The following is a 25,322-nucleotide window of genomic DNA, read 5'->3' on the forward strand; positions in this document are numbered from 1 at the left end:
GAGCGCCGGAAGCGCGCAGCGCAGTAAAATCCCCCAAGTTGATTTTTGCTCCGAGCGGTTTCCTAACCTGTTTATCCCCCCCCCACTTCTTCCAGATTCTTCTATATGTTCCCCTATGCAATTTGGCGGCAATTCACTTTAGTCTTTGTCCCGGTTAAGATGGTTTGTAACATCGATTCCGTTGCTTGAAAAGGAAGTATATTTTCGTTAATCCCGAAACGCGTCTGAAGATTTTGTTCGAGACATTCGCCTTGTGATCCCGTTTAAAGATCTCGCACTGCAATTGACTGCAACAATGGAACAAGCTACTCCTAAAGCCATACATTGTTACGACTCGAATACGATTTATCCAGAAAACAATAATTGTTCATCTTTCCTCGCAGGTAAAATTATCGTCATTTTCATCGGTTAAAAAAAAAAAGACAGAAAAAGAACTAACGTGTTCACACTGTATTCGCACATACTTTTATAAGTACGAATCCCAAATTCTAGTGCTGGTCTTCACCGGTTCCGACTTAAATTAACGGTTATGACCTTTACAAAACCAGGCTTATCATGTATTGACATTAGGTGTTTGTAAATATTGTATATATTTAAGTATGGCATGTTGAAGCCTCTAATTTCAAGCCTTTTCTCAACGAGAATTTAATTAAGTAATTAGTTAATTAATTTTATTATGAACAAATTAAATTAAAATTATAATAAATTATTTTCAACATTTGAAAAAATAGAAAAAGGTCTAACATGTTTACATCAAATTTGCATATTTGCGTATTTTTACTTTTATGTTCAAATCCTAGTTAATTTTCTCAGCAAGGATGTAATTATTTAATTTATTTAATTGTGAATTAATTTAAATATAATTTTTATATAAATGTTTAATTAATGTAATAATGTAAACTTTTATAATAGTTTAGATTAATAATCCTTTAAAAAAAACATGTAAAATTTACACACATATTTATTGAAATTTAAATAGATTTTGAGTTTATTCAAACTTCAGAAATATTGCCTTATATGTGGTTTCTTGCTTTTATATATATATATATATATATATTGTAGAAATGTGCATTAATAGAATGTTTTTAATGTAATTTATTTTTAAAAAGTAAAAACAAAGCTATATAACATGTGTAAAGTGCATAGTGTTTAGCATATTATAAAACCTGAATGTACATATAAATGAATTTAGCAAAAAAAGACCTCCGACTTTAAAAGTGTTTACTTTACTACTACTAAAGTGTAGACTTTAAAAATAATAATTTAATTGTAGGCTTTTTCTTTTTTTTTATACTTTAGTAATTCTAAAAAAAATTTTTTTTTTTTGTAGATGATACATTGATTGCGCCCAGTGATGTTAAGTTCAAAGACTCTCCATTATATGAAAAAAAAATTTCAAAAAAACGAAATGTTAATCTTGAGGCTAAGCTAGAGAAACAGCTTGAGGAAGCGGAATATATCAAAGAGGCTAACAACCGAAGATACAAGCAACTAATGCACTTAGTAAATATGAGCAAGTTTTATTCATCCTATCTACTAAAAAAAATTGAAGATGACAAAAATAAGAAAAACAAGACTACTTCAAAAAGAAAGTCCAAGAAAGCCATTGGTCATCCTTTGGTTAACAATGAAAATATACCACCAAGTAAAAGGCTGAAGGGAGTTAACAAAGAAAATTATAGCATACAAAAACATACATCTACAGAGGTGAGTAGTGCAAGACTTGAACTTTTCAATAATATGAATTGTACAAAGATAATTAAAAGCTGATGAAAATTTTTTACAGATAAAGAAACAAGCACAGATTACAGAAAAGAAGATTCTGAACGAGGATGAGATCGAGGTGGAATTATCTGCAGATTCAGATACTGAAGTGGATTTGAAAGTAATTGCCGAAACCAATACTGACTTTATTAAACCAAAATACTTTTGCGGTGAGCTGTACAATTATCAAAAAATAGGCTTAGAATGGTTGAAACGGCTTTACGACAACGCACTGAACGGAATATTGGCGGACGAAATGGGACTTGGGAAAACGGTACAAGTGATATCCTTGATATGTCATCTTATAGAGAAGAAACAACCAGGACCTTATTTAATAATCGCACCTCTTTCCACTTTACCAAATTGGATCGCAGAATTTGAAAGATTTGCTCCCGCCATACCAATCGTTTTTTTCTATGGTTCGAAGGAAGAAAGAGAACAAAATCTATACAAAAAAATTAAACAAAAGTACCATGTTGCAAATGAATACTGGACACAGCCTGTTGTACTCACTACATATGAAGTACCACTAAATGAAGCTAATTTTCTTCGTACTCAACACTGGAGATACATCGTAGTAGATGAAGGACAAAGAATTAAAAATTATAATTGTCAATTAATCAAGTATGTAACCTTAAAAATCAGTTACATTAAAAACAAATCAACAAATTTTAAGAATTATTTTTAGAACTGATTACAAGTTCAGTAAATCAATAAATATTTCAATAATATATATTTGGTAGACATAAAAAAAAAATGTTTAATCTTGAAAATAGTTTCATCAAATTGAACTTCTGTATTACTTTGCTTTTAAAATTAAGATTGTTGTATATTTATTTTTTAGAGTATTGAAAAATCTACGATCTGTGAACAGGCTAATATTAACTGGAACTCCACTTCAGAATGATCTAACTGAATTATGGTCTCTTTTGAATTTCTTAAATCCAGAAATCTTTGACAATTTGGATACATTTGAATCATGGTTCGATGTTAATGAACTTCAGCATCAGGATGGCACTGAAAAAGTTTTGAAACAGGAAGAAGAGAAACAGGTGTTATTGTCGTTACGCGAGATTTTAAAACCATTTATGTTAAGACGGTTGAAAATTGACGTTTGTAAAGAGATACCGCCTAAGAAAGAATTAATTGTCTATGCGCCGCTCACGGAATTGCAACATGATTTGTATCAGGCAGTACTAAACTATGACATAGAAATGCTATGCAAAATCGAGAAAGAAGAAGAGATACTAGATGTAGATGGTGTAAGACCGAAAAGACAGTGTGTTTTGAGACAGTATCAAAAGAAGTACGGAGAGAACAAAGCATCGAATGCTTCATTACAAGAGATCGAAAATAATAATGATTGGAAACTGACTGCATCCAAGGCGAGCGAAATAATGAAATGGAAACAATATGCTGACATTACAGACCGTAATAGAGATTTCTTTATTGAAGTTAAGACTCAAAATAGATGTAAGTGCATTAACGCATTTTCATACACATAATTTTATACTTCATGTTATATGTTATTTCGTTATTTTTATTTTTAGTTATGCTGTATAAAAGAATCGTCAATCATCCGCATTTGGTTCATTGTCCATTGGATGACGTTGGTTTACCGAAAGTTGATGATGATTTGATCAAATCCTCTGGCAAGCTTTTAGTATTGGACGCTATGCTGGCGAAACTTAAAGTGCAGGGTCACAAAGTTTTATTATTTTCGACTATGACTATGATTTTAGACTTGATTGAGGATTATCTCACGTTACGAGATTACAATTATGTGAGATTAGACGGTAGTACTGCAATTGAAACGAGAAAAAAAAATATTAATAAATTTAATAATGATCCGGATACATTTTTATTCCTCATATCGACAAGGTCCGGTGGGGTTGGATTAAACTTAATGAGTGCCGATACTGTTATCATATACGACAGTGATTGGGTGAGTTAATATCAGTATTATTTTTCACACTTCCACACATGCTAATATTCGTATTTTTTTATTCACATTTGCTTCTTAACGCTTACAGAATCCACAAGCGGACATACAAGCTATGGCTCGATGTCATAGAATAGGCCAAACAAAACCCGTAGTCGTCTACAGATTATGTACTAGAGGAACAATTGATGAAGCGATTATTAAGCGAGCCGAGGGCAAACGTATTTTGGAAAAAATGGTTATCTCCAAAGAATTGAAAAATCTTACTAGAGAAACTTTGTCCGAGTTGAAAAAGCTGATGGAAAGTAAAGAGTACAAAGTTGTTAGATCTGAAAAGGAAGGTAAGTTTTTGCCGTTGCATATTATCCAAGATGTGAATGGAATTGCAAATTATCTAAAGAATTGTTGAAAATAAAATAATTTTTCTTATAGTTTTTACAGAGATGGAGCTAAATAAATTGTTAGACAGAAGTGATATGATAATTAATAATAATGACAATTTACAAGGATAAATAAAGACTACCATAAATATAAATCATGCATGTACGACATTGTCTCAAAAGTACAAAATCGTCAGACAAGAAAATGATTATATTACTTATAAATATGAAATGGCTTCTAATATATGTTAGTAACGATTATAATATGAACAATAATTAATATAAAAATCAGTTTGTTATTTGACTTTTCAAAAAATACATGAAATAAAAATAAAAATCACTTATCTTATTATTTAATTGTTAATTGATGTGTAAATTATGGCAGTATACTCTTTCTTCCTTAATATAAAATTACAACAAAATTTATTTAACACTTTAGACGAATCTTCAACTATGTTTACATACAGCTCAAGATTTATTTGATTTGATACGAGTCTTTCCTACCAGAGGATTCTTGTATTTGTAAGACTGGGTTAACCGTTCGCGAAACTCGGCTTCTAATTTCATATATGTTCCACCTGTTTCAATTTCAACATGTTATTTACACAATAAATATTTATGTATTTATTTTGAATGTGTAATATAATAAGAAACATACCAACAGGTTGTTTAGTTTTAGAGACGTGTTGTTTGTTATTAAATTTCGATAGCAAGTTTTCCGTGACTGTTCTCTTTGTCAGAAGAGCTATCATTTGCGCCGCGGCTCGTTCCTCAAAATCTCTCTGATTATCTTGATTGTGTCTTACATTCAAGTTTCCGCTCCAACATCTACCGTTGCTCCTAGATAATAAAATCAAGTATAAACATTTTGTGTTACAAAGTATGCTTCCTATTTCATCGACACGATTTATTACTTGTGATTATTCTGATGTTTTGCTTTAGCTGTTGATTTCAAAGCGCATAAGGTATTGGATTCTTCACTGTAGTAAGATTCGTCGTCCTCGCTGTCATCGTACACGGTCCCACCATCGTCTTCGTCGTCCTCGTCCGTAATCGAGGAAGTGGGAGATGAAACATCGGTGGTTACGGAAATTCGCCGATAAAGTTTCTGCAAAGACTTTTGCGAATCTTGCGCTTGGAGCAATCGACGAAGTCCCGAACCTCCCCAAATCTTTCCTATTTTTGTAATAATTTCTTCTACGCTATAGAATTTCATTTTTTTATATATATACAAAAAGTGAAGTGTTAAATAGACATTTACCGAGCAGACCAAGTTTTGGTCTCTGTGGCACGAGTTCTATGCCATTCCACCACATTGTATCCTTGCACACTAATTTGCCAGGACGAAGAGACGGGTCGCGTGTTACTAGCCGTGTGATTTTTTCAGGGAAAAAAAGCTGGGGTGCTTCCAAAGTTATCACTTCTCTGTGCGCTGTCAGGATATTTAACGTACTTGATTCTTTCTCGCCTTTTATATCTGGTATGTGCTCCTGAAGAAAAATTATAAATTTTTATAAACGATATTTTTACATATTGTATATTATATTTATTCATATTTATAAGAATAAATTCTACTTTACAGTACAAAAGATACATAAAGCTAATACTAACTTTGTATCTGCATCCACTTTGATTGGGTAAAGCTTCAAATCTATAAGCAGATTGACTACAACACGGGTATCTTCCCAATGGGAAAGGCACAGGCCTTTGTTGCTCGTTTACGAAGAATTGTGCAGGCTCTGGATGGTAACAACACCAACCAAGCTGATGTATCGGGAAGTACACATTGCAGTATTGACAGAACAAGAAATGGCAGTCTCCCCACAATCTCCAATACACTTTGCGCCAAGAACGCAACTCCGATCGCAAGGCAACGATGTAATCGTTCAACGTCCATGTCAAATCTCTACAAAATTCAGACATCTTTCAGGTGTAATATTTATGTTATGAAAACGCACGTGCGTTGTGCATGCGCGTACCTGACATGCTTGCTGTGAATAGCTCCCTTGTTATCAATTTTCATTGCACTTGGAATGCAAGGCACAAAATCGGAAATCGATTGTATAACATTCTTGCCACACTTTCCACATCTAAACATCATAGCCAATGAGCTATAGTGTCCTTTTTTGTTATCTGGAGTAGCCTCTACTAGAGACATGATTAACTTACAGAACAAACGACTCTGAATTTTATCTTTCTTGTCTTTTAGCATTTCGACATCTTCGTTAGTAAATAAATCAGCCAATCTATCGATAATCGTAAATGTTAATAAAATGGAAAAGAAACGACTTTAATCATTTGTTAATACTACGTGATATCACGGTATATCATATGCAAAATATATTCATAATTATGACAACAATAAAACGCATGCCTTGTGAGAAGATTATCATCTAGACATGTCAAGATTGTTGACGTCTTTAAGATATCTGCCATATTGTCGTGACAATATTGAAGGCAATTTTCCAAGAGTGGTTCCATTTGTAGAAAGCAGGCGGATACCATGATCGGAATGACGTTATTCGCCTCTAAAACCGGCCACTCTGACTTCTTTATGATATCCTTCTTCACCCATCTCATCAGCCAGTCGAAAATAACCACGTCGCAGTGTACCGATATGTCTATCTCGTCGAGCTTCTGTCCCGCTGTAACGTCAGCAAAATAACACATTTTCTGTATGAGAAGCTTCTGCGGACACCGAAAGTTCTTTTTGATATTCTTATCTTCGTCGCATACATGGATTTCCACTTCGCTCCTATGACAATAAATATGAAGAAATAATTGTGAATCATTAAAGAAATTTTTATAAATTCTTTTAGTATTCTGTAAGAAATTGCAGTTGAAAGATACTTACTCCGACGATTTCTTGCTCGCCTTGCTCTTTTCCTTGTCTCTCTCCTTATGGGTCGAGGTCTTACTTTCAATTATGTTATTCAAAGAGGAACTCTTTTTAACATCCGTAACTGCAGCAGACTTTTTAATAACGGGCTGTGATAGAGCAGACTTTGGGAGCATGTACGGCAAAACGGAGTCCAGTAATCCTTCGTGCAAAATATCTCTCAAATTCTCCTTCATGACTTTCGCTAAACCACTTTCACTCTCTTCTAAACGTTCCTTAGTCTGCAATGCTTTTTCCTTTTCATTCTGGACTTGACTATCGGGTAACTGATTCGTTTCTTTAACGCCATCTCCTGTCTCTGAACATTTAAAAGAATTCTCTACGCCAATAGATTCCTTCGACGAGCCATTCTTATTGCTCGTGTCAGAGATACTATTACAGGATATCGCGGAAGACTGCGAGCTTATCGCACTCTTCGACGTAGACGCACTCGCTTCCTTATTATTTATCGTCTGCATCAATAACGCCTTTATGGGATTATCGTTCTTGTTTCGCCGTTCTTGAGTGTTAGAGCTGCAATCATTGTCCTCGCGTGTTTCTAGGTCTAAATTGATCTTCGCTAACTCGTGCCAGTCGATTTCGCTGTTGGCGCTCAGTATCGTGGCCAGACCCTCGCAGCTGTCGTTGACTTGATACGCAGTTCTCATAAATTCGAAAAACGCCCCGATCGTTAACTTGGAGTGATTGTCTTCCTGGAGGCTTCGCAATCTCTCGGCTAAATTCAAAGTACCCATTATTACTACCGTCCGCCAATTCGGAGGTCGATGATTGTGACGCAACTCTAGACCCATTCTAGTGCAGTTATTGCTCCGCTTATTGCCGAGCCCTTCTATTCGGTACGCAGTTAATAACGTGGCTCAAAAACTTAGCGGCAAAAAACTGTGCTAACGGCATTAGACGTTACACGGTGAAATCATCAAAACACTTCAAAATAAAAGTGCAACATCCAGTATCTAATTTTGGTGCGATCTAGCATACCAGTAGGTTTACATATACCTTCGTTGCTCGCCGAAGCACATGCTCTTAATATCGTGCTTGCGTTTAAAGCAAAATTGTTTATTTTTTCGGACTCCATGTCTTCAGGAGATGCAATTCAATTTTCTTGTGGAGGTTACTCGCGCACCAGCAGCACTACGAAATTTTACGTCAGTTCACCATACTTCAACATGGAATTACAGCGTAAAGTTTACGAAGGTTATCACGAGAATTTTAATACAGAAGAGTGTTGTATGGATATTTATGGAATATCGTGCGCTCAGTGTCAGGAATCGTCAGGAATGCCCAATGCCTTCGCTCTTCGCACTCTCCGATCAGCTGATCGCGCTCCAAAACGCATGAGAAAAGTAGCTGTCAACCAAATCAACGTGAAGTACATCTATCCTTTCTATATGCTGTGGTTTTGGCTTCGCACATATGGTTTGTTAACCTAAAAAATTACCGCCTTAAGTTGAGATGAATGCGACGATTAATTATAATATTTTAGTAATCCATCTAATTAAAACTGATAAATATACAACTGAACGTTTCAGTTGAATTGGTAAGAATCTAACTATATAATTTGTAGTAAATCTTTTAATTATGTACAATAATTTTATTTAATTTTTTTTGCATTGCACATTTAAATTTAAAAATTTTATTTTTATAATTTTTAATTGTGTACTAAGTTCTTTATTTTTTGTTGTATAATTATATAATTGAAATTTCAAATTTTACTTAATAATTATAGATTTATAATATCATTATGTATTGTTACAGGTTTCCTAGATATTAAAATTTTTTAAATTAACATTATTACCTAAAAATGGTTCAAGCGAGCGAAAGTGATATCTTGGCTATAGGCGGAGTTCTGAATGATTCCGCCAGACCTCTGAAAGAAAGATTTCGCGCTCTGTTCACTTTGAAGAACATTGGTGGTGCAACGGCGATAGATCAGATCCATGCGTGCTTCAAGGATCCATCGGCACTGTTGAAACACGAACTTGCATACTGTCTGGGTCAGATGCGAGATCCTGCTGCCATTAGTATCTTAACAAGTGTCCTGGAGGATTTGTCACAGGAGCCGATGGTACGTCATGAGGCTGGTATGTGTTTGGCATATACAATTATCATTCATTCTTTAGTAATCTGTTGAAAAAAAAAACGAAAAGAATAAAGGATTTACTTTTTATCAGGAGAAGCATTAGGTGCTATCGGTGATACAAGTGTGATTCCGTTGTTAGAAAAGTATTGCAAAGATCCTGTACCTGAAGTAGCTGAGACGTGTGAGTTGGCCCTAAACAGATTGAGATGGTTAAATTCTAACGATAATGATAAGGACTTGCAAAGTAATCCCTACTCGACCATTGATCCCGCGCCACCAGCAAAGATAACAGATGTGAGTGTTCTAAAGGATATTTTACTGGATGAGAGCAAATCGCTGTTCGACAGATATAGAGCGATGTTCTCACTAAGAAACTTGGGCACCACAGAGAGCATTCTTGCCCTTGCGGAAGGTAATTACATTAATTTAGGGTGCAATCAACTTGACTCTACAAATGCTTTGGAGTATTTGATTGACCAAAGAATTTTACTAATTGACCAATCGAATAGTTCAAAGTATTTATAGCATCAACTTGAGCTTGATCTAAAAATGCTAATATCTAACATTAACCGTTCTTTTATGCAAAGGTTTGAAGACTGGCAGCGCCCTGTTCAAGCACGAGGTAGCGTTTGTGCTGGGACAACTTCAAAACGAGGCGTCCGTGCCGGGGTTACAAGCATCGCTGGAGGACACGGAAGAGAACGAGATGGTCAGGCACGAGTGTGCGGAAGCCTTGGGTTCCATCGCCACTCCCGAGTGCTACGAGATATTGAACAGATACCTCAACGATAGTAAAAGAGTCGTCCACGAGAGCTGCGTCATCGCTTTGGACATGTGCGACTATGAGAACAGTGCAGAATTTCAATACGCAGATACGCTGACCAAACTTCCTGCTGCATGAAGATATTTGGTTTTCCGAAATGTTTTATTTATATTGTATATTGTATAATATAATTTTTTTCCATCCTGAATGAAAAAAGAGAAATGTAAATTATTCCTTTTAGTCAAGTCAAAAATTTTTATTCCCATGTTTTAACATAAAGAGAGATAAAGAATTGTTACATTCCTTATATCTTGAATATATTTTTCTGACCTGCAAATTTCTGATATTCTATTTTCTTTTTGCTATTTTTTTATACTCTGAGAATCCTGTGAAATTAATGATTGATCTGTACTTAATTGTAATTGAATTCAATAATTAAGAACTCTAATAATGTAATGTGATTAAGAGAGAACTCCCGGTCACTAGGACGTTTACCTTATGCATTTTGTCGTAACGTAAGACTTTTCTTTCCAAGAAAACGGTAAAATCGGCAGATTAAATCGCGGCATTATATGCGGGTGCACCGCTAATAGCAAATGAGCTCGATAAGACTCGCGATACGAATGTCGGGCATTACAAGGCGAAATCGATCAACGGAGTCGCGCTCCGTTTCTGCATTCGTCGCTCAAGTTTCGTTTATTCGAAATCTCCCTCTTTAATCGCGCTCGGAAGCAGGGAATTCCCCGTGATGGAATTTCGAAATTGTCCGTGTTCGGTTTCATGAATATCGCGTGCCGCCCCGCGCATTCATTGGCATACATTTGTTAGCTTCTATCACTGCGAGCACACGACGTACGATCCCTCATACTTTCCGCGCATATGCAGTCTGCAGAGCCGAGATAAATCTTTTTTTTTTCCCATTAATTGCTCCTTACAACAGATACGCCGGGCTAACATTTGGATCGATGGGGAGAGAATTATCGGGAGGAAGGACATTTCTGATTCTGTAGACAAAGAAACTTGACTTGGACTGAATAATGAATTGATTAATCACAGTCGATAAAGCGAGACTGACACGTTGTAAATATTGGACAAACGGATATAGCTCGTTAAGCTTTGGCAACTAAACGCGTGCAGGATATACGTTTGTTTACAAACGAAGAGATCTGCGACCTTGAGAAAAATTTTTCTCAGCATTTTTATACGGATTGGAAAATAAAAGCCTTTTCAGAAATAAAAAAAAACTGAGAAAGTCTATATCTTTTCTCAAATATTCTAAAATTTCTCATCCCATAATTTTTTTAAAAACACTTTTTCAGATTTTATAAAATTTCACCAGAAATTACAAAATAAGAAATCTTAAAAATCTTAGGATATTCTAAAATTCATATGTATGAAGCATTTTATAAAAGATGTAATCTTTCTCAACATTTCTATAAGGTATTTCATTTCGTATAAGAAATCTGAGTTTTCAAAAATTTTTGAAAAATTCTGAAAAATTATATGAAAAATCTTGAGAACACTTTTCCCCAACGATTATCTTTAAATGCAATTTCCAAAGTAACGTCGAAAATATCGCAATTCGCGCCTACGTCCGTTTTCCATTCATCAGCACACCGTTCGAACATTTACCCCGCGCAGTGCGGAGTGGAGAAGACAATATTCGTTAGAGCGTACAAAAAAAAAATCCTTCATGACTCACCCCTATCTTTTCGCGCGGATATTTTGATGATGATTTATTTCTCCCGGTATCTCTGTCTGTCAGGATACTCGCAACGCGTTACGATTGCGCTCGTTGTAAAGTATAAGACGATTCTCGCCAAAGTGGGGGGACGAACGGGGGTGGTCGATATTAACTGCGAAGCAGTTCCTTCCCCGGTGGAGAACGCGCGGTGGCGATAGTCACATGCTGGCCGCGGTCGGGTGTTGTGCTCTCGCCGTTGTACCCGCGCGTTCCACCGCCGCTTCGCATCAAGTAAGCTCTATCGCCAATTAATTGTAATAACTCGCCAGAGTGTTTCACTCATGATAAGTATCGCAATTAGATTTACAAAAATTTACAACCGTTCTGCTACACTATTTTATCAGTAGGATTTTTTTTTAACGCTATTCTTCCTCATTACTATTGCACCATCCAAGTTGCAACACACGAATTTTTTATCGAGATGCATTCCGCACTCTTGCAATTTTTCACAAAGCTTCAGAGATACGAATGCAATAATTTCCCCAAAAAGCTACATTTTCGCGGTTTTAATGCTTCCGATTGAGAGATGTCGATCAAGTGTCTTAAAAATTTCAATGAATTCCGAAAATGTGTTTAATATTTCGAAAGTTTTTAAAAAATAAAACAATTTTTATATTTAAAAAAAATACATCCTTCTTATAATCCACAAGTTATATAAATTCATTTTCATCTAATCTGTTAATTTCTTTCCTCTCTTTTTCTTATTACATTAAATTATCAAATATTTAAAAAAATATTCAATTTAAAGTATTTATGTCAATAATTCTTAAAATATATTCTTTTCTCGCATTAATAACATTTTTTTTGTACATTATTTCTCGTAAAGAAATAAAAAAAAATTAATTTCTGCAAGATCGATAATAAATCTTGGATATTAGAAATTGTCTCCGAAAAATCCCTGAACTTTCTATATTCTTTAATCGTAATTTTATAATTAAAATAATTAGAAACAGATGTTAAAACAGAAACGGTAACCAATTACAGAGCTGATCTTCAATGATAAAGCTTAAGATTCAAAGATTTCATAACTTCGCAGGAGATTAAGTTATCTGCTTGTAGATTCTCTTCAATTGAATAAAGAAAGCATATTAGTCTTGTAATTAATATCAAGCACGATTTATGGTTCGTTTCCTTCGATTGCCCGCTAATAAAACTTTTTATAAAAGCACGAGTACTTTAATTATTATGATGCATGTCCCAGGGAAATCTAAGGGGTACGCATGTTTTTTCCCTGTATTATGCAATCGCCTTTCGTGTGTGCTACTTTTTTACACCGGGTTCATATCGTGAGAGATTTAATGATAAACTTGGCGACTTCCCCTCTCGCGAGGCTTTTACCGCTTCTCTTAAAAATACCGGTCTGGCCGCGTGATGTCGACGCAATATTTCAACGTTAATGTTGTTTAAACACCACCATCACACTCGGCGATCGGAGACGACAAGGATCAAGCGGGGGAGGAATGTATGTCACACGTAAGATGTAAAGCGGAACCCACAGCTTTACAAAATATTGCTGCAATATTTCAGCAACGTTGCAGCAATGGTAGAAATGCCCGTTTCAGAAATTTTGATACGTAACGTTGTAGAAATGTTAACACAACATTACGTATGTCGCTGCAACGTTGCTGAAACGTTGCAGCAATATTTTGCAACGTCGTGCCGCATGGGAAAACGCGACACGCGACCAGATATGTTTTGACCGCGGTTTTACTGATTTATGAGAAAATCGCTTTCGTGAAATATATATGCACTTCGTCTCTCGGAAGTGATACCGCTCGTCCGCATGTATACGAGACAAGCTCGCGTTGCCTCCTTGACAGCGACAGCTGTCTTTGCGACGTCAATCGCGCATCGTGCACCCCGGAAGCAAAATGAACGTCAATCATTCACCGTCGATTCTTGAAGAAGTCGTACGGGCGACGTGGGGAAAACTGCCGGGCGATTTGACCGACGTTTAGAAGGTCCCGGGGCTCTCCCATTCGCGTAATATCGAATACAATATTAAAGCGAGGCGCAATTAGATGCGAGTTGCATGTTACGGCTTCTCTCGCTCTCACAATCCAATATACTTGCGAGCGCGACGGAGGACGAGCCTAGCTTTTAATACGTTGAATTCAATTTGCCTCGGCCGAATACTAGATTTTACATTTCTCGTGATTTCACGTTTCGCGTTCACGAAGCGCCGGCGATCGGGATTCCGCGACCGGGACTGCACATCGGCTGTAATTTTTAAGCCATGGAAACCTCGGCATTACGTGTCGATCGTTAAATTGGCATACGCTTATGTCAGCAGATCCGGTCTTTACAATTCCAGTTTAGTTAGTTAACTTTGTAATAAGGATCGATCTACTAGCTTCTCCTTGTATCATATTACTATGTTATCATCGTCGTTGCCAATCATTATTGCGCCGCCATCAACCCCCGACCATTTTAATACTATATAAGAAGAGCTTCCTGTCGCGGACGTTTCTTTTTTCGCGACACGTGAATTTGCGTAGGATAAAATATGCGAATATTAAATTTTTAAAGTTCAAAGGTAAACATGGAAGGGTTACATTCAATTTCGTGCGATTTCATGCAATATTTTACTTCAGCGTAGCGACCGCGCGCGTGTATGGCCCTGGGACCATCGATGAGCGGTGAGGAGCCGGATTCGCGGGGGATCATGACGGACAATCGGTGGTTCCCGAGGGACGAGACGTAGGAGGATATGTCCGGCTGCTTGTCGTCATCCATGACAGGCTCGACAGACGCGGGGCCGCTGCAGCCCCAGGAAGACCCGGCGCCGCTTCCCGTCGCTCGACCGCCGTCGAGCTACGATCGCAGGCCGATATCCCTGTCGGAGGACAACGGCTCGTCCACACGGCGGGGCGGTGGTGGTCGTCATCGGCACCAGCCGCGACGTAGGATGACGTCCGCCCCGCCGTCCGGACAAGCGATACAGCTGACACCCCTCTGGGAGCACGTGGTACGCTGCAAGTCCGGAATAAGAGCTCTGCACCGTGTACTTCTACGCTGAGAAAAAAAAAATTGTTAACTTGACTCAATTTTTCAATTCGATTACATTTTTTCCAGTCCAACCATTTATGTATTTGACTTAAGGTATACTTGATAAAATACTTGCACTTCAGTTTGAGACATATACATTACATATGCATTCAATTTAAATACGTAAGTGTTTGAACTTCAAAAAAATTCAAACGAGTTGAGAAATCTAGTCGAGTTGACAACTTTTTTTTTCTCAGTGTACAATATTTATCCTTTTAATTGAACGTATCGGATTAGATATTTTAGTTTATCAATAAATTTTTTCTCAGTAAAATTTGAGTTTAAAGAAAAGATTCGACTCTGTACGATAAGAACTCTTATAAGTATAAATTAAAGGTAACTAATCGATATCGATTACATCGCAAGTACAATATATGAAGCATTACTTCTTATGAGTGTTATTTGAATTAAAAAAAATTTTAAAAGAGAAACTTGATTATTTGACTCAAAATTTTAAGTATACATTAAAGCTTGTGTGATTCCATCCCTATTTTTCTTTGACTAATTTTCCTTTTAAATGCAAATAACTTTAACAAGCTGATGGTCTTCGGCCAGGTGCGTACGCGTAGGTTCCCGTCCGAGGTCGACACGCAGGCTACCTTCGTCGAGATCTCCGAGAGACTTCGGGACCCGGAATGGGAAGTGCGCCAACACGCCCTGCGGGTGCTGATGGACGTACTGCCGACGCTGAATTTCGATGTCGTTGACAAGGTCATGCAACCGGTGGTGCCGGAGCTGATCAATAATTTGGGACATCCAGCGCCGGCGGTTCGTAAGGGCGCCCTGGATACGCTGCGGGTCTACTTGGTTCACAGCCCCAACAGGGAGAACATGGTCAAAAACGTAAACGTCCGCAACATATTTTTCTTCGAATTTCATTCGACCTCTCTCTCAAATGTTTATCATCTTGCTTGATCTAGAAATTTCATTTCTTCGCGAGAAATTGACGAGAAATTTGCCAAGATATTTTTTTTTATAGTACAACGATTCTTGTACATAAATAACTTTTCAGTGCGATATTTTTAAATTAAAATATATGCGAGTTTCTAAAACTTTCATGAACGTTTAATACTTACGAAGACAATGATACGTTATCAAGAAACGCTTTCGTTTATTCCAGATCCTTCACGACGGCTTGAATCGCCCGGACGCTCACAATCAATTCCAGACAAATGTGACGACGGGCGTGATTCTGAGCGCACCTCTGCTGCTCTTTCCGTCCACCAATAGTCCTCCCCCGACGACGCAGATCATCAAGGACGCCACGATCGCCTTTGCCTCGCGATTGGTTCAAGTGCCACATCAAGAGGCCGTTTTAAAGTCCCTCATGAAGATCCGCGACGTAGTCGGCGAGGAAGAATTCGAGAGCTACCTGGCGGACTACGACGACAAGTTGAAGAAGAACATCGATGTCCTCTCCAAAATCTATAACATCAAGCCGAGCAAGAAGAAGCAAGAGAAGAATCACACGCAGGATATCATAAAAGCCGACCCGAAGGAGCGCACCTTCGACAAGTCCTGGGACAGTGACAGCGACACTTCCGGCATAGCCGAGGAGGAGGACGAGATGCCGAACGCCGGAGGAGGCGCGATACCGGCGAGGGTCCTTCTGGAGACCGAGATCAAGTTCAACGAGGAGACGGCCATCACGATGACGATCCTGGAGGAAAAGGACGACGACGACAGCGAAGACAACGGAAGACGGAAAAACAAGACCGGGAACGATGACGTAGTTGATGATCTATCGTCCGCGGACAGACGCAAGACACCCAGACGCGTTCATTTCGGTGGCGAGATTGTGAAGCTGAGGACACCGGACAGCGACGAGACGGAGTCGGGCGAGATAACACCCAAAACGAGAATCCCGCTTCCGGTGTCGCCAGCCACCAAGATGCCGGAAACGAGGAGACGACCGTCGTCGCAACCCAGCAGTCCTCACGCGGAGAAGCGAGGATCGAAGAGAGCTTCCAGGTCGGCGTCCAGCAGTCCCAGGAGAGAGTACACGCACAACGCGCAGCTGAGCCCGAAGAAGAGCATCCTAACGAGAACGAGTGCCCCTCTCATCCTCATCAACTCGGCGACGGAAGAAACGAAGAACGCGAAGAAAGTTAAAAAGAGCGGCGAGGCAATTTCAGAAATCCAAGTTTCTCGCGTAACCAACAGTTCGCAAGAAGTTAAAGAGACATCGAAGAAGGAAGAAGTGTTAGTTCAAGCCGCTCCGCCGTTAGCTAGCAGTGAAGACAGACTGGAAAACAGTCAGGACGAGAACGACGCGTCTAAGTCAGCTCAGGTTGCAACCACCGAAGCTTCGAAGAACACGCTTTCGAAGGAAGAGCAAGCGATGATCTTGGAGAGAGACGATCACGCAAACGCGAATGAGTCCAACGGAAGCAACGTTTCTGAAGGCAATATCTCTTCGAGGCAAGAGAGGAATTATACAGCGACCAAGTTATCGAGTCCAGAACGGAAGAAGATATCCCAAGAGAATAAGGACGAGGGGGAACCGTCAACGAACATCTTCTCTTACAATTCCAACAGTTTCCCGTTCGGGTCGCCAATTAACGACCAGTGCAATACGCGAACAGATAGTATGATCGACTTCTTCGACGACGACGACGACGACGATAACGACGAACGGGACGTGCGTACCTTTGGCATGATTACGGACAATCATGCGGTGAAATACGGCGACGGCAAGGACTTTGCTAGGAACAGCGACGGCGAGGGGCGAAAAGAGTGGCGCAGTCAGCACGACAAAAAAGAGGGGAACACATCGGAGGGGAACGAGAGTGTCACTTGTAGCAGCAGCGAGGGCGAGGGTAAACCGCAGGAACCCAGCTGGGAGGAATTGGGGTTGGTTGGCCAGGAGGTGTTGGACGACCTGCACAACAAGGTGAGAAGTCGGATATTTTCGAGCACTGAGAATACATCAAGTATTTCATACGTGTACACAAATCTATTATATACAACATCTTATCATTAACTTTCTTACGAAAAACTTGGTGTAAATGCATTCGCGCGTGCGATCCTCGAAAAACTTGTAATTATAAACGGTAAACTATATATATTTTTTGTTATTTCTCTAAAATTTTCCACAAATAATACGTATCACATTAAATTATAGGCTGATTAAAAATGATAACGTTATGTTAATATCGGATTTATAAATGTAGAGTGATTCGGTAAAGAGATTAATCGGTCCCATTCATTCAACTGAATCTATGTACGAAAGAAGAACAGTTTTGCTGAAGTAATTAAAATTTACACATTTGAAAATAATTTTGTTGGACTCCATCAAAGTAATTATGTAGGGCGAGCAAGCATGACCCCTTGAGCAAGGCTGCGAATAGTTTTGAATTGATTTCAGCAACCAATTTGAATGTAACTATATACAATTATCTTGATGGTCCAATAAAATTATTTTCAGATCTGTATCTAGCCAAATTGTTAGATACTACGGCAAAACTACTCTTTCCGTGTAGACTTCGATATATCATAGTTGGAAAAAATCGTGACATCATTCTTTGTAGAAATTCATTTAGACGTGACTCCGTGGAAATTCGCGTGAGATCCAATCGGCACCATTTCTGCCGCGTGTCAGCAGGGTAATGCCCCGCTTCGGGTTGTCGCGATTCCCGACGATTAACGCGTCCACTCGAGGACCCTTGACTTTAGGACAAACCGTCCGGTCCGATACATTAGGTATAGTGAGAAGTAGGTCGATCGATTTTCGTCGCCGACAAAAGTTCGTCGCGTGACGTAACGTGATTTAAGCTCCATCAATTATCAGGATTACGTGTGTGCGCGTGTACAGGCTTCGGGTATCCTTCTCTTTTCCTTTTTTTTTAAATATCTCACAAACGAGATGCCTATTCTCTGCGCTTTTGACAGTTTACAGCAACGCTCGAGAGATACGATAATTGTATTAATTTAAAGATAGTCCGATAGATTGGCAATGCAAAGCTCGTTACGCTCAATCAGTTTTAATTAGTCGACAGACGTAGCGTATTCGTAGTAAACATCGGGCGAGTAATCGAATAGCTCAAAGTCCAGCCTTAGCTTTTCGTACAGCCTTCGCACCATCGCTCTGTTCAACTGGCTGAAGTATACCTTGGAAGCATTAACGTAACCATTGCTATGCCTCCATCTGGGCTTGATCCTGTCCTGCAGTCCTAACTTATTGATTGCATACACCTGATCTCGCCAAAGCGATTCCACCTGAAATCAATTTTGCGTTCCAAGAACTCTAAAACAATCGCATTGTGATACTTCAACACAAATCTAACATTTGCGAAAGGTATTTAACGCGAAACATAAGGCATTCAGCGACAATCAGCGGTTTCGAATTTAGTTTTCGGTACCTTCGCGATAATGTCGTACTTGACGAGGCACGGCGTGCAGAAGAGGTAATATGGCATCCAGTGATCATCGCCGTAACTGCCTAGGTCAGTCTCGATCAAGTAATCGACGAACTCTCGGAAGGTCGGTTCCACTCCGGCTGGCGGTGGTACACCCTCGCGTCGGATCACCTGATCCGCCCGTGGCCCCGTGAAATTTTCCTCTGAAAGTTCATCGAATCCATCGCCGTTCTTTCTTCTTATCTCATAAAATTGAACCGTATTCAAAATTTAAAATGCAATCTCGAATGTAAAAGCTATTCTCGCTATAACGCAGTTGTCGCAGAACGGAAAAGGGACTCTTAGCTCCCTTCCTCTCCTTCTCGCGACTTACTGCGGTATCTCCGTACGATCTTGGAACCGTATTTGCGATAGAAGTGAAGCGTCCCGTGTTCCCGTCCGGCGACGGAGTTCTCCAGTTTGTCGCGATAGGCGCTCAGCAGCCTCTCGAACGGATGTCGCACGACCAGCAGCCTTCTGCTCGCGTTTAGAACGCGATCGGCCTCGGGATATTCGAGTTCCGGTATCGCGCGCCTGGCGATGGTCGACAGCTGCTCTCTGCCGCTGTTCAGCGTCTCCTCGGGCACGTTCATTAGCAGGCAGAGATTGTAGAGCCAGGTCGTGGTGCCGGCCTTGTACACCGGACAGTACGATACGTTGTGTACTCTGCGCAGGAATTAAATTGTCATCTCGTGGATACCTTGACTCTTTGTTGTTAACGGTCTGAGAATTTTTTTTCCGCCCTTTTATTTTCTTTCTTTTTCCTTTTTACAAACCTGTCCATGTAGAAGACGGTGTACTGCGGCGCGGGCGGATGCTTGAACGGCGAGTCGTCGGCGAGTTTTCGATAAAATCCCAAATTATACTTCTTGCACACCCTTTCAACGTTTAACGATCGCCGTGTGTTGTCCGCTTCCGCCTCGATCTGCGATAAACGATCCAAAATTGTACTCGATCTTCCGGAGATTTGAAATCTCTCGGCGGGCAACCGCGCGTGACTCACCATCAGCCTTCTCAAGTCATCGTCCGTGGGAAGAGGTCTGCTCTCGTCGCCGATAACGGCGAGGGACAGCTTCAGGGTCAAGGAGACGACTCCGAGGCACACGATGATTTGAAGTATCCGGAAGAGCGCGCGTTTCCGCTGCCGCGACATGATCTGATCCGGCACGCGACGAGACGCGGTCCTCGCGAATGTATCGGCGTGTCCTCCGCCTGCGACTTGTCAATTTTCTAAAACACGCGGGACGAACATTCTCTCCGCCTTCTGCCAAGGCAACGACTGACCGGTTTCGTGCGCCGTTTGCCGACAGTGATGGATCTAAAGCACTGCCAGCCCCAAGCGATCCGTTTGTTACCGAACGATTGTAACGAAATTTTGTCGTAAGTGTGCCATCGCGATTCTTGTGACTGGGACGACTCTGTCGGCCCACATTGAATCTATTGCTTCGCACAACGGGCTGTATCGTTTTATTTTTTTCAAATATCTCGTAATATTTAACATTTACTGTAGAAAGTCAAAAGCGTGTGAAAATTATACATATAAGCGTTTTAATCACAATTCCATAAAACTTTTAATATTATTTTAATCAATTTTAATAAGAAATAGAAAGAATGGGTAAATCGGTCTTGCTGATGAGTCCACTCCTGAAGCTCGAGTGGGGAACGTCACGGCCGAAGGAATCCCAGGTTTGCTCTAGCATACTAATTCCGTTAGCTCAGCTGTTCAAACGAAACACCGCGCCGGCAGAGGACCTCAGGCCACATACAAATGACAAATATAATTGGAATCCGCGATTCCGTTAATAATCGATCAGCGATAAAACGTATCGTTGCGAAAAATATGATCCCAAAGAGGTGATCAATATAGATCAGTTATAACATGAGACCGATGCTGTTAAATCTAAAATTCTCATACAGGCCCCGTGGTTGAGATTAGATTGGAATTTGATTGATCGAAGCAGAGTTCACTAAACTTCAGAGATTGATCTACTTTCCTATGATCGATTAAATTCCAATCTCAATCTTTAGTCCGATTAAAGGCTCGAGATTAAGGAAACATTATACTCGCGGTATTCTAATGTATGTACGATTAAAGCGACGGTCACCACGGTCGTAGGTGCGCGTTATGTTCATTCAATGAGTAGCTTCAAGGTCGCTGCACTAGACCTTTTTATGAATGCACGTGCGACCTGGTCGACGGGCGTCTGCGAGAGGCCAGTGAAAATAAATACCGATGCCACACGATCGATTTCCGCGGAACGTCGTTCGCCACAATCCCGGGAAAAGGAAATACATATATACGTATGTACGCGCCCGTACACAATCTATTCCGGCTTCGACTTTTCGCAACATTGTATTACACTGCATAATTGATCCGCGATGTCACCTGCGGGTTCTATTTCACCTGGGCTGGCAACTTGAAAGTTCCACGTATAGTCGATTGTCGAGAAAAATTTAATAAAATTGCTTGAAATCGTTTTTCTTACATTAACATCTTTCTTCCGTCTTCCTTTAAAAATGAAGTTTGGGATTGAACTATTATCGAAACAAAGTTTTTCTAAACGAAAATACAGATGTCCGCGGTCGTTGCTCTCCTCAATCAAACCGCGAGAAGACGATGATCTCGAAGTGACGCCGTAATACTCGCAGTTTGTTCGTTGAAGAAAAAAAAGTTGTTAACTTGACTAAATTTTTCAACTCGATTGAATTTCTTCAATTCAAACGTTTATGTATTTAAGTTAAATATATAAATTCTTAAACTGAAATTCAAATGTTTCATGTATTTAGGTCAAACACATAAATACTTGAACTGAAAAAAATTTAATTGAACTGAAACATTTAGTCAACTTAACAATTTTGTTCTCAGTGCTGAAGCAAGTTGTTTGTTCGCGTTCGTTCGCGCTCGTCCGCCTCCGACTCCAGTGACTAACGCTTACGGGAGACGCGAAAATTCTTTCGAGAACGTGGCTTCTCTCCTCCGATTGATTCCTAAAGAAAATACGCAATAAATAAACGTCGCTCCTGTTCCTTTTCTTTTTTTCTTTTACGCGCGTAAAATACAGTCGAGTTTGTGTGAGCAAACGTACTCCTCCTGTGCCATATACCATGCCGCGCGATACGACTCGTCAAGCCGGCTGATATCTCGGCGCCCGTATGAATATTCCGCGAGTGAAAAACGACGGGAGATCTACTTCGCGGATCGTTATGCTGCGGACGCATAAGAGAGCGCATAAGAGAGGGGAAACGCGCGCGGTAAGCCGCAAGAAAATAATTAGGCACGTGTTGCGTGCCGCGTCGTCCAGGTCCAGGAAGGCGTCATTCCCGTGTATATGCAAATCGATGGCAATTCTACCCGTCGCGTTGCACCGTAAGAGTGCAATTTTCGAACTGTTCTCTGATTCATCGTGGCGCAACTATGCAGATATATCCGTAGATACGCCTCTCTCTCTCTTCGCTTTAGACTCGTCGCGTTCTGTCCGTCTCGCGGCCAGAACGCTCGGACTAGAAAAACGCGTCTTCGCGAAGGCACGAGAAGAAGCGAGAGCGTTAAAAAATCCAGGAGGTAATCGCACACGCCGACCGTGAGAAGTGCACAATATGTAAAAAATAAAAAAAAAATTAACCCGAGGCTCGCGTATCGATTCCGCGGTTATAGAGCCCGATAGAAGTCGCACGGCGAGAATGCGGATGCATTGCGTTCAAGTTCCGCTGCGACGATCAATAATGTTGACTTGTGAATTTTGAGCGACACTACCCGCTCGTTTCTAATCGAGAATCTTCCGCGGGAAGGAGTTTCTTTTTATTCCGATTTGATCTCGTTGAGACGAGGTGAAAGAAAATTGCGGATTTAAGTGAAATGTGAGAGACGAGAGATGACCCCACGTATGCGATTAAAGTGACGCTTTAGCGATTAGGTACTTAAGTATTTGACCAGTTAATCTCCCGAGAACAGCCGGATAAATGCGGCTTATTCTTATCACGTGTAATTGTTGGGAGATTTGCATGTGCACGCGAGACGATCGCACAGATAGAAGAATAAAGCAATCGATGAGATCGATCTCCCTCGCGATAAAGTAAACTTTTGTTTTTTAGACGTTTCGATGTGCAAGCTGCCGGTCTCGAGATTCTTATATTTCCATAATATTTAAGCAACGCATAAAACGCCAATAAAAATTTAAGTATGTTCGTGAATTGCCCTCTAAATTGGGGTACACAGAAAAAATTAATATCAAATCAACAATTCATTGTTTTATATGTATAATTAAAAATGTCGAATCTTGAAAGAATTTATAATCTTAAACGGATATAATTTGTTTAGATGAAAAAACAAAATTTCTTCGTGTTATCAAATTATTTTCGTTTAAGATTATAAATTTCAAGCAAATTTGATATTTTTGATTATAGGGTCGTTGCACCAGTCGCTGAACAGTCGCCAATAAATGACTGTTTAGAAAAACTATTAAAATAATAAATTGCAAAATTAATTGATATTGTTGAAAACCAATTTTGATGGAGCTTTTATTAAAACGTAATTTTTTATTTAAAAATGTAATTGTATTAAGTTATTTTATGTTTGTTCATTAACTGGTCTAATTTCTTATTTGTTCATTGACTGGTGACCCATATGAAATAATGAATTATTAATTTAATATTAATTCTTTTTCTGCGCATTATTTACTGAAAGACAGTGAAAAAAATCTGATTTCAATGACGTACTTACAAAACTATATCAATCAGGGATATAAACACTATCTTTTAGTGCACTGAAAAAAAAATTTCTAAATTTTAATAAACATTTATTCAAATAGTACTAATAAAACATTTCTTCTATAAGAAAAAATAATACTTGATTTAAACTAGTGGTTTTGTACTAAATAAATATATTTTACATTTAGTAAATATCTCATTAGTACAATTCGAATAAATATTTATTGCAACTTGATAATTTTTTCCTCACTGCGACAATACTCTGTTGCCAATCAGTGAATCACTGACATCATTGAAAAGTAGTAAATAATAGTCACTGATGATCACAGTTACAAGTGTGGCACTGCAAATCAGTAAGATTTCACTGATTCAGGTTTAGAGAGTACATCACAAAAAATTTTTTCAGCTCATATAAACTAAAATAACATGACATAATCTTTTTCTTCGCAATCAAACACTTGAGACAAAATCACAAAATGTGATGATTGATGAAATACCGCGAGGGAAGGATGATTTGACAGTCACTGTGCATGCATACGACAGCGTCGCGCAGAAATCTCAATCATTCTTGACATGTTGGTCATCTTTCCAGGACGACTGGCGAGCGCGTGTCAGAGGCCTGGAGAGAGTCGCGTCGGCTCTGCGGACGTCCTCGGCGCTGATCGCGATAGAGTCGCGATTAGGATCGCTCTTGCATGCGGTGCTCGGCGGCGAAAGGAGCTGCCGGGTGGCCGCCGCCGGCCTAGCGGTGGCGAAGGTGAGGCTCGTAACTCCTCGCACCTCAAGATCGCCCTTTAAATGCACCCCCAGATCTCGCCAGATTCATCGCCGGGCGTCGGCGGATAACGCCTTGTTATTACGTAACACATCCCCCGCGATAAAAACGGGACGGTATCTTTCTTTTGTCGGGTCTTAAACTTCGGCATCTCCTAGTACGATCTCGAACGTCTGAAAAATTTCTTTCCGAGCGCGAAACTTGAAATTTCGGAAGCTTCGACAATTTCTCTCTGGAATCTTGAAATCGTTGCTCGTTAAAATTAGCTAAAAACGCTATAGCAGCTATCTGCGAACTCGCTACGTCGATATCCGCATTCTCGACCCTATAGAAACGTTTAAACTAGAGTTACAAGTTGCAAAGTGCGAGCAGCAAGGACACCTATGACACGTATATCCCACCGAGAGTTGCGTAAGAGATAGTTTTAGCGTAACGGAGAAAGAACAATATTGTAACTTTTTTTAATATCAAAGGTATCGTGACGCAATGTATCGTGTAGCGCTTACGTTGTTCAACTTTCCTAGAGCCACGTGCTCTTATAAACACAGTGTTTTTAGAAATTTATATTTCCAAGGTGGTAGTTGCCGGTGTCTCGGACAACGCGCTGAAGAAGAAGTTGCCGCAGTTGGCCTGGGGTCTATCTAGACAGGGTGGTTCATCCGCGGCGCAGCTCGCGCGAGTCGCGATGCTACGACTCAAGCCTAGTCTGCTCTTGGAACAATTCCTGCAGCCTCACTGTCTGAGCGCCAGAAACGCCAAGGTAATGTAAATAATTTCATCTCGTCACGAAATCGAATTCTAAAATTACTCTACGAATCGAACG

At 39.6% G+C, this 25,322-nt stretch overlaps 5 protein-coding genes and 1 long non-coding RNA gene across 9 annotated transcripts in view; 3 read left to right on the top strand and 3 right to left on the bottom strand.

Annotated features, from left to right (window-relative positions):
* Positions 1–99: 99 nt before the first annotated feature.
* LOC105199150 (lymphoid-specific helicase) lies at positions 100–4,435 on the top strand. Its single transcript, XM_026133071.2, has 7 exons — positions 100–383; positions 1,331–1,707; positions 1,787–2,388; positions 2,609–3,237; positions 3,315–3,709; positions 3,798–4,047; positions 4,139–4,435. The coding sequence occupies exons 1-7, from the start codon at positions 296–298 to the stop codon at positions 4,216–4,218; spliced, it is 2,421 nt and encodes an 806-aa protein (XP_025988856.2). The 5' UTR covers positions 100–295; the 3' UTR covers positions 4,219–4,435.
* Positions 4,436–4,478: 43 nt separating this feature from the next.
* On the bottom strand, positions 4,479–8,287 carry LOC105199066 (uncharacterized protein KIAA1841 homolog). Its single transcript, XM_011165989.3, has 9 exons — positions 7,982–8,287; positions 6,941–7,700; positions 6,461–6,841; positions 6,066–6,332; positions 5,698–5,992; positions 5,348–5,576; positions 5,001–5,262; positions 4,745–4,926; positions 4,479–4,664 (listed from the first exon to the last, which is right to left on the bottom strand). The coding sequence occupies exons 1-9, from the start codon at positions 8,058–8,060 to the stop codon at positions 4,555–4,557; spliced, it is 2,565 nt and encodes an 854-aa protein (XP_011164291.2). The 5' UTR covers positions 8,061–8,287; the 3' UTR covers positions 4,479–4,554.
* An 82-nt stretch (positions 8,288–8,369) lies between these two features.
* On the top strand, positions 8,370–10,276 carry LOC105199065 (deoxyhypusine hydroxylase). Its single transcript, XM_011165988.3, has 4 exons — positions 8,370–8,522; positions 8,741–9,066; positions 9,157–9,477; positions 9,653–10,276. The coding sequence occupies exons 2-4, from the start codon at positions 8,787–8,789 to the stop codon at positions 9,964–9,966; spliced, it is 915 nt and encodes a 304-aa protein (XP_011164290.2). The 5' UTR covers positions 8,370–8,522; positions 8,741–8,786; the 3' UTR covers positions 9,967–10,276.
* A 1,434-nt stretch (positions 10,277–11,710) lies between these two features.
* LOC105199069 overlaps positions 11,711–25,322 on the top strand; it is a 29,420-nt gene continuing 15,808 nt past the window's right edge. For 2 of the 3 annotated variants that reach the window (XM_039458963.1, XM_011165991.3), the window contains exons 1-6: positions 11,711–11,803; positions 14,167–14,540; positions 15,176–15,463; positions 15,741–17,513; positions 24,317–24,481; positions 25,074–25,259. In XM_039458963.1, the coding sequence (XP_039314897.1) occupies positions 14,283–14,540; positions 15,176–15,463; positions 15,741–17,513; positions 24,317–24,481; positions 25,074–25,259 (2,670 nt within the window). In that variant the 5' untranslated portion in view covers positions 11,711–11,803; positions 14,167–14,282. The remainder of the gene's footprint in view (positions 11,804–14,166; positions 14,541–15,175; positions 15,464–15,740; positions 17,514–24,316; positions 24,482–25,073; positions 25,260–25,322) is intronic. The other variant, XM_039458978.1, reaches the window with a different exon arrangement.
* On the bottom strand, positions 15,038–15,834 carry LOC120359822. The gene is made up of 2 exons (XR_005576613.1): positions 15,697–15,834; positions 15,038–15,536 (listed from the first exon to the last, which is right to left on the bottom strand). It is a non-coding gene; the product is annotated as an uncharacterized LOC120359822 (long non-coding RNA).
* Positions 17,670–23,334, bottom strand: LOC105199068 (carbohydrate sulfotransferase 11). 2 transcript variants are annotated; one of them, XM_011165990.3, is made up of 5 exons: positions 20,021–23,330; positions 19,794–19,942; positions 19,352–19,683; positions 18,982–19,181; positions 17,670–18,838 (listed from the first exon to the last, which is right to left on the bottom strand). In XM_011165990.3, exons 1-5 carry the CDS (start codon positions 20,168–20,170, stop codon positions 18,608–18,610), a joined length of 1,062 nt encoding a protein of 353 aa, XP_011164292.1. In that variant the 5' UTR covers positions 20,171–23,330; the 3' UTR covers positions 17,670–18,607. The 2 variants fall into 2 exon arrangements, with proteins under 2 accessions (XP_011164292.1, XP_039314954.1); XM_039459020.1 differs by having other exon boundaries at positions 19,794–23,334.

Source organism: Solenopsis invicta, chromosome 2 (assembly GCF_016802725.1).
Source record: "Solenopsis invicta isolate M01_SB chromosome 2, UNIL_Sinv_3.0, whole genome shotgun sequence".
Lineage (NCBI taxonomy): Eukaryota > Metazoa > Arthropoda > Insecta > Hymenoptera > Formicidae > Solenopsis > Solenopsis invicta.

What these genes read in the sequence shown, in the direction of transcription:
- LOC105199150 (XM_026133071.2), top strand. Translation starts at nt 296, where the DNA reads ATGGAACAAGCTACTCCTAAAGCCATACATTGTTACGACTCGAATACG. An exon ending in TCATATACGACAGTGATTGG is followed by an intron (nt 3,710 to 3,797) that starts GTGAGTTAATAT and finishes TAACGCTTACAG; the next exon opens with AATCCACAAGCGGACATACA. An exon ending in TGTTAGATCTGAAAAGGAAG is followed by an intron (nt 4,048 to 4,138) that starts GTAAGTTTTTGC and finishes TTTTTCTTATAG; the next exon opens with TTTTTACAGAGATGGAGCTA.
- LOC105199068 (XM_039459020.1), bottom strand. Translation starts at nt 20,170, where the DNA reads ATGTCGCGGCAGCGGAAACGCGCGCTCTTCCGGATACTTCAAATCATC. An exon ending in GATCGTACGGAGATACCGCA is followed by an intron (nt 19,182 to 19,351) that starts GTAAGTCGCGAG and finishes ATGAACTTTCAG; the next exon opens with AGGAAAATTTCACGGGGCCA. An exon ending in AGTACGACATTATCGCGAAG is followed by an intron (nt 18,839 to 18,981) that starts GTACCGAAAACT and finishes AATTGATTTCAG; the next exon opens with GTGGAATCGCTTTGGCGAGA.
- LOC105199065 (XM_011165988.3), top strand. Translation starts at nt 8,787, where the DNA reads ATGGTTCAAGCGAGCGAAAGTGATATCTTGGCTATAGGCGGAGTTCTG. An exon ending in GATGGTACGTCATGAGGCTG is followed by an intron (nt 9,067 to 9,156) that starts GTATGTGTTTGG and finishes ACTTTTTATCAG; the next exon opens with GAGAAGCATTAGGTGCTATC. An exon ending in CATTCTTGCCCTTGCGGAAG is followed by an intron (nt 9,478 to 9,652) that starts GTAATTACATTA and finishes TTTTATGCAAAG; the next exon opens with GTTTGAAGACTGGCAGCGCC.
- LOC105199066 (XM_011165989.3), bottom strand. Translation starts at nt 8,060, where the DNA reads ATGGAGTCCGAAAAAATAAACAATTTTGCTTTAAACGCAAGCACGATA. An exon ending in GCGAGCAAGAAATCGTCGGA is followed by an intron (nt 6,842 to 6,940) that starts GTAAGTATCTTT and finishes TTATTGTCATAG; the next exon opens with GAGCGAAGTGGAAATCCATG. An exon ending in ATTCACAGCAAGCATGTCAG is followed by an intron (nt 5,993 to 6,065) that starts GTACGCGCATGC and finishes TGAATTTTGTAG; the next exon opens with AGATTTGACATGGACGTTGA.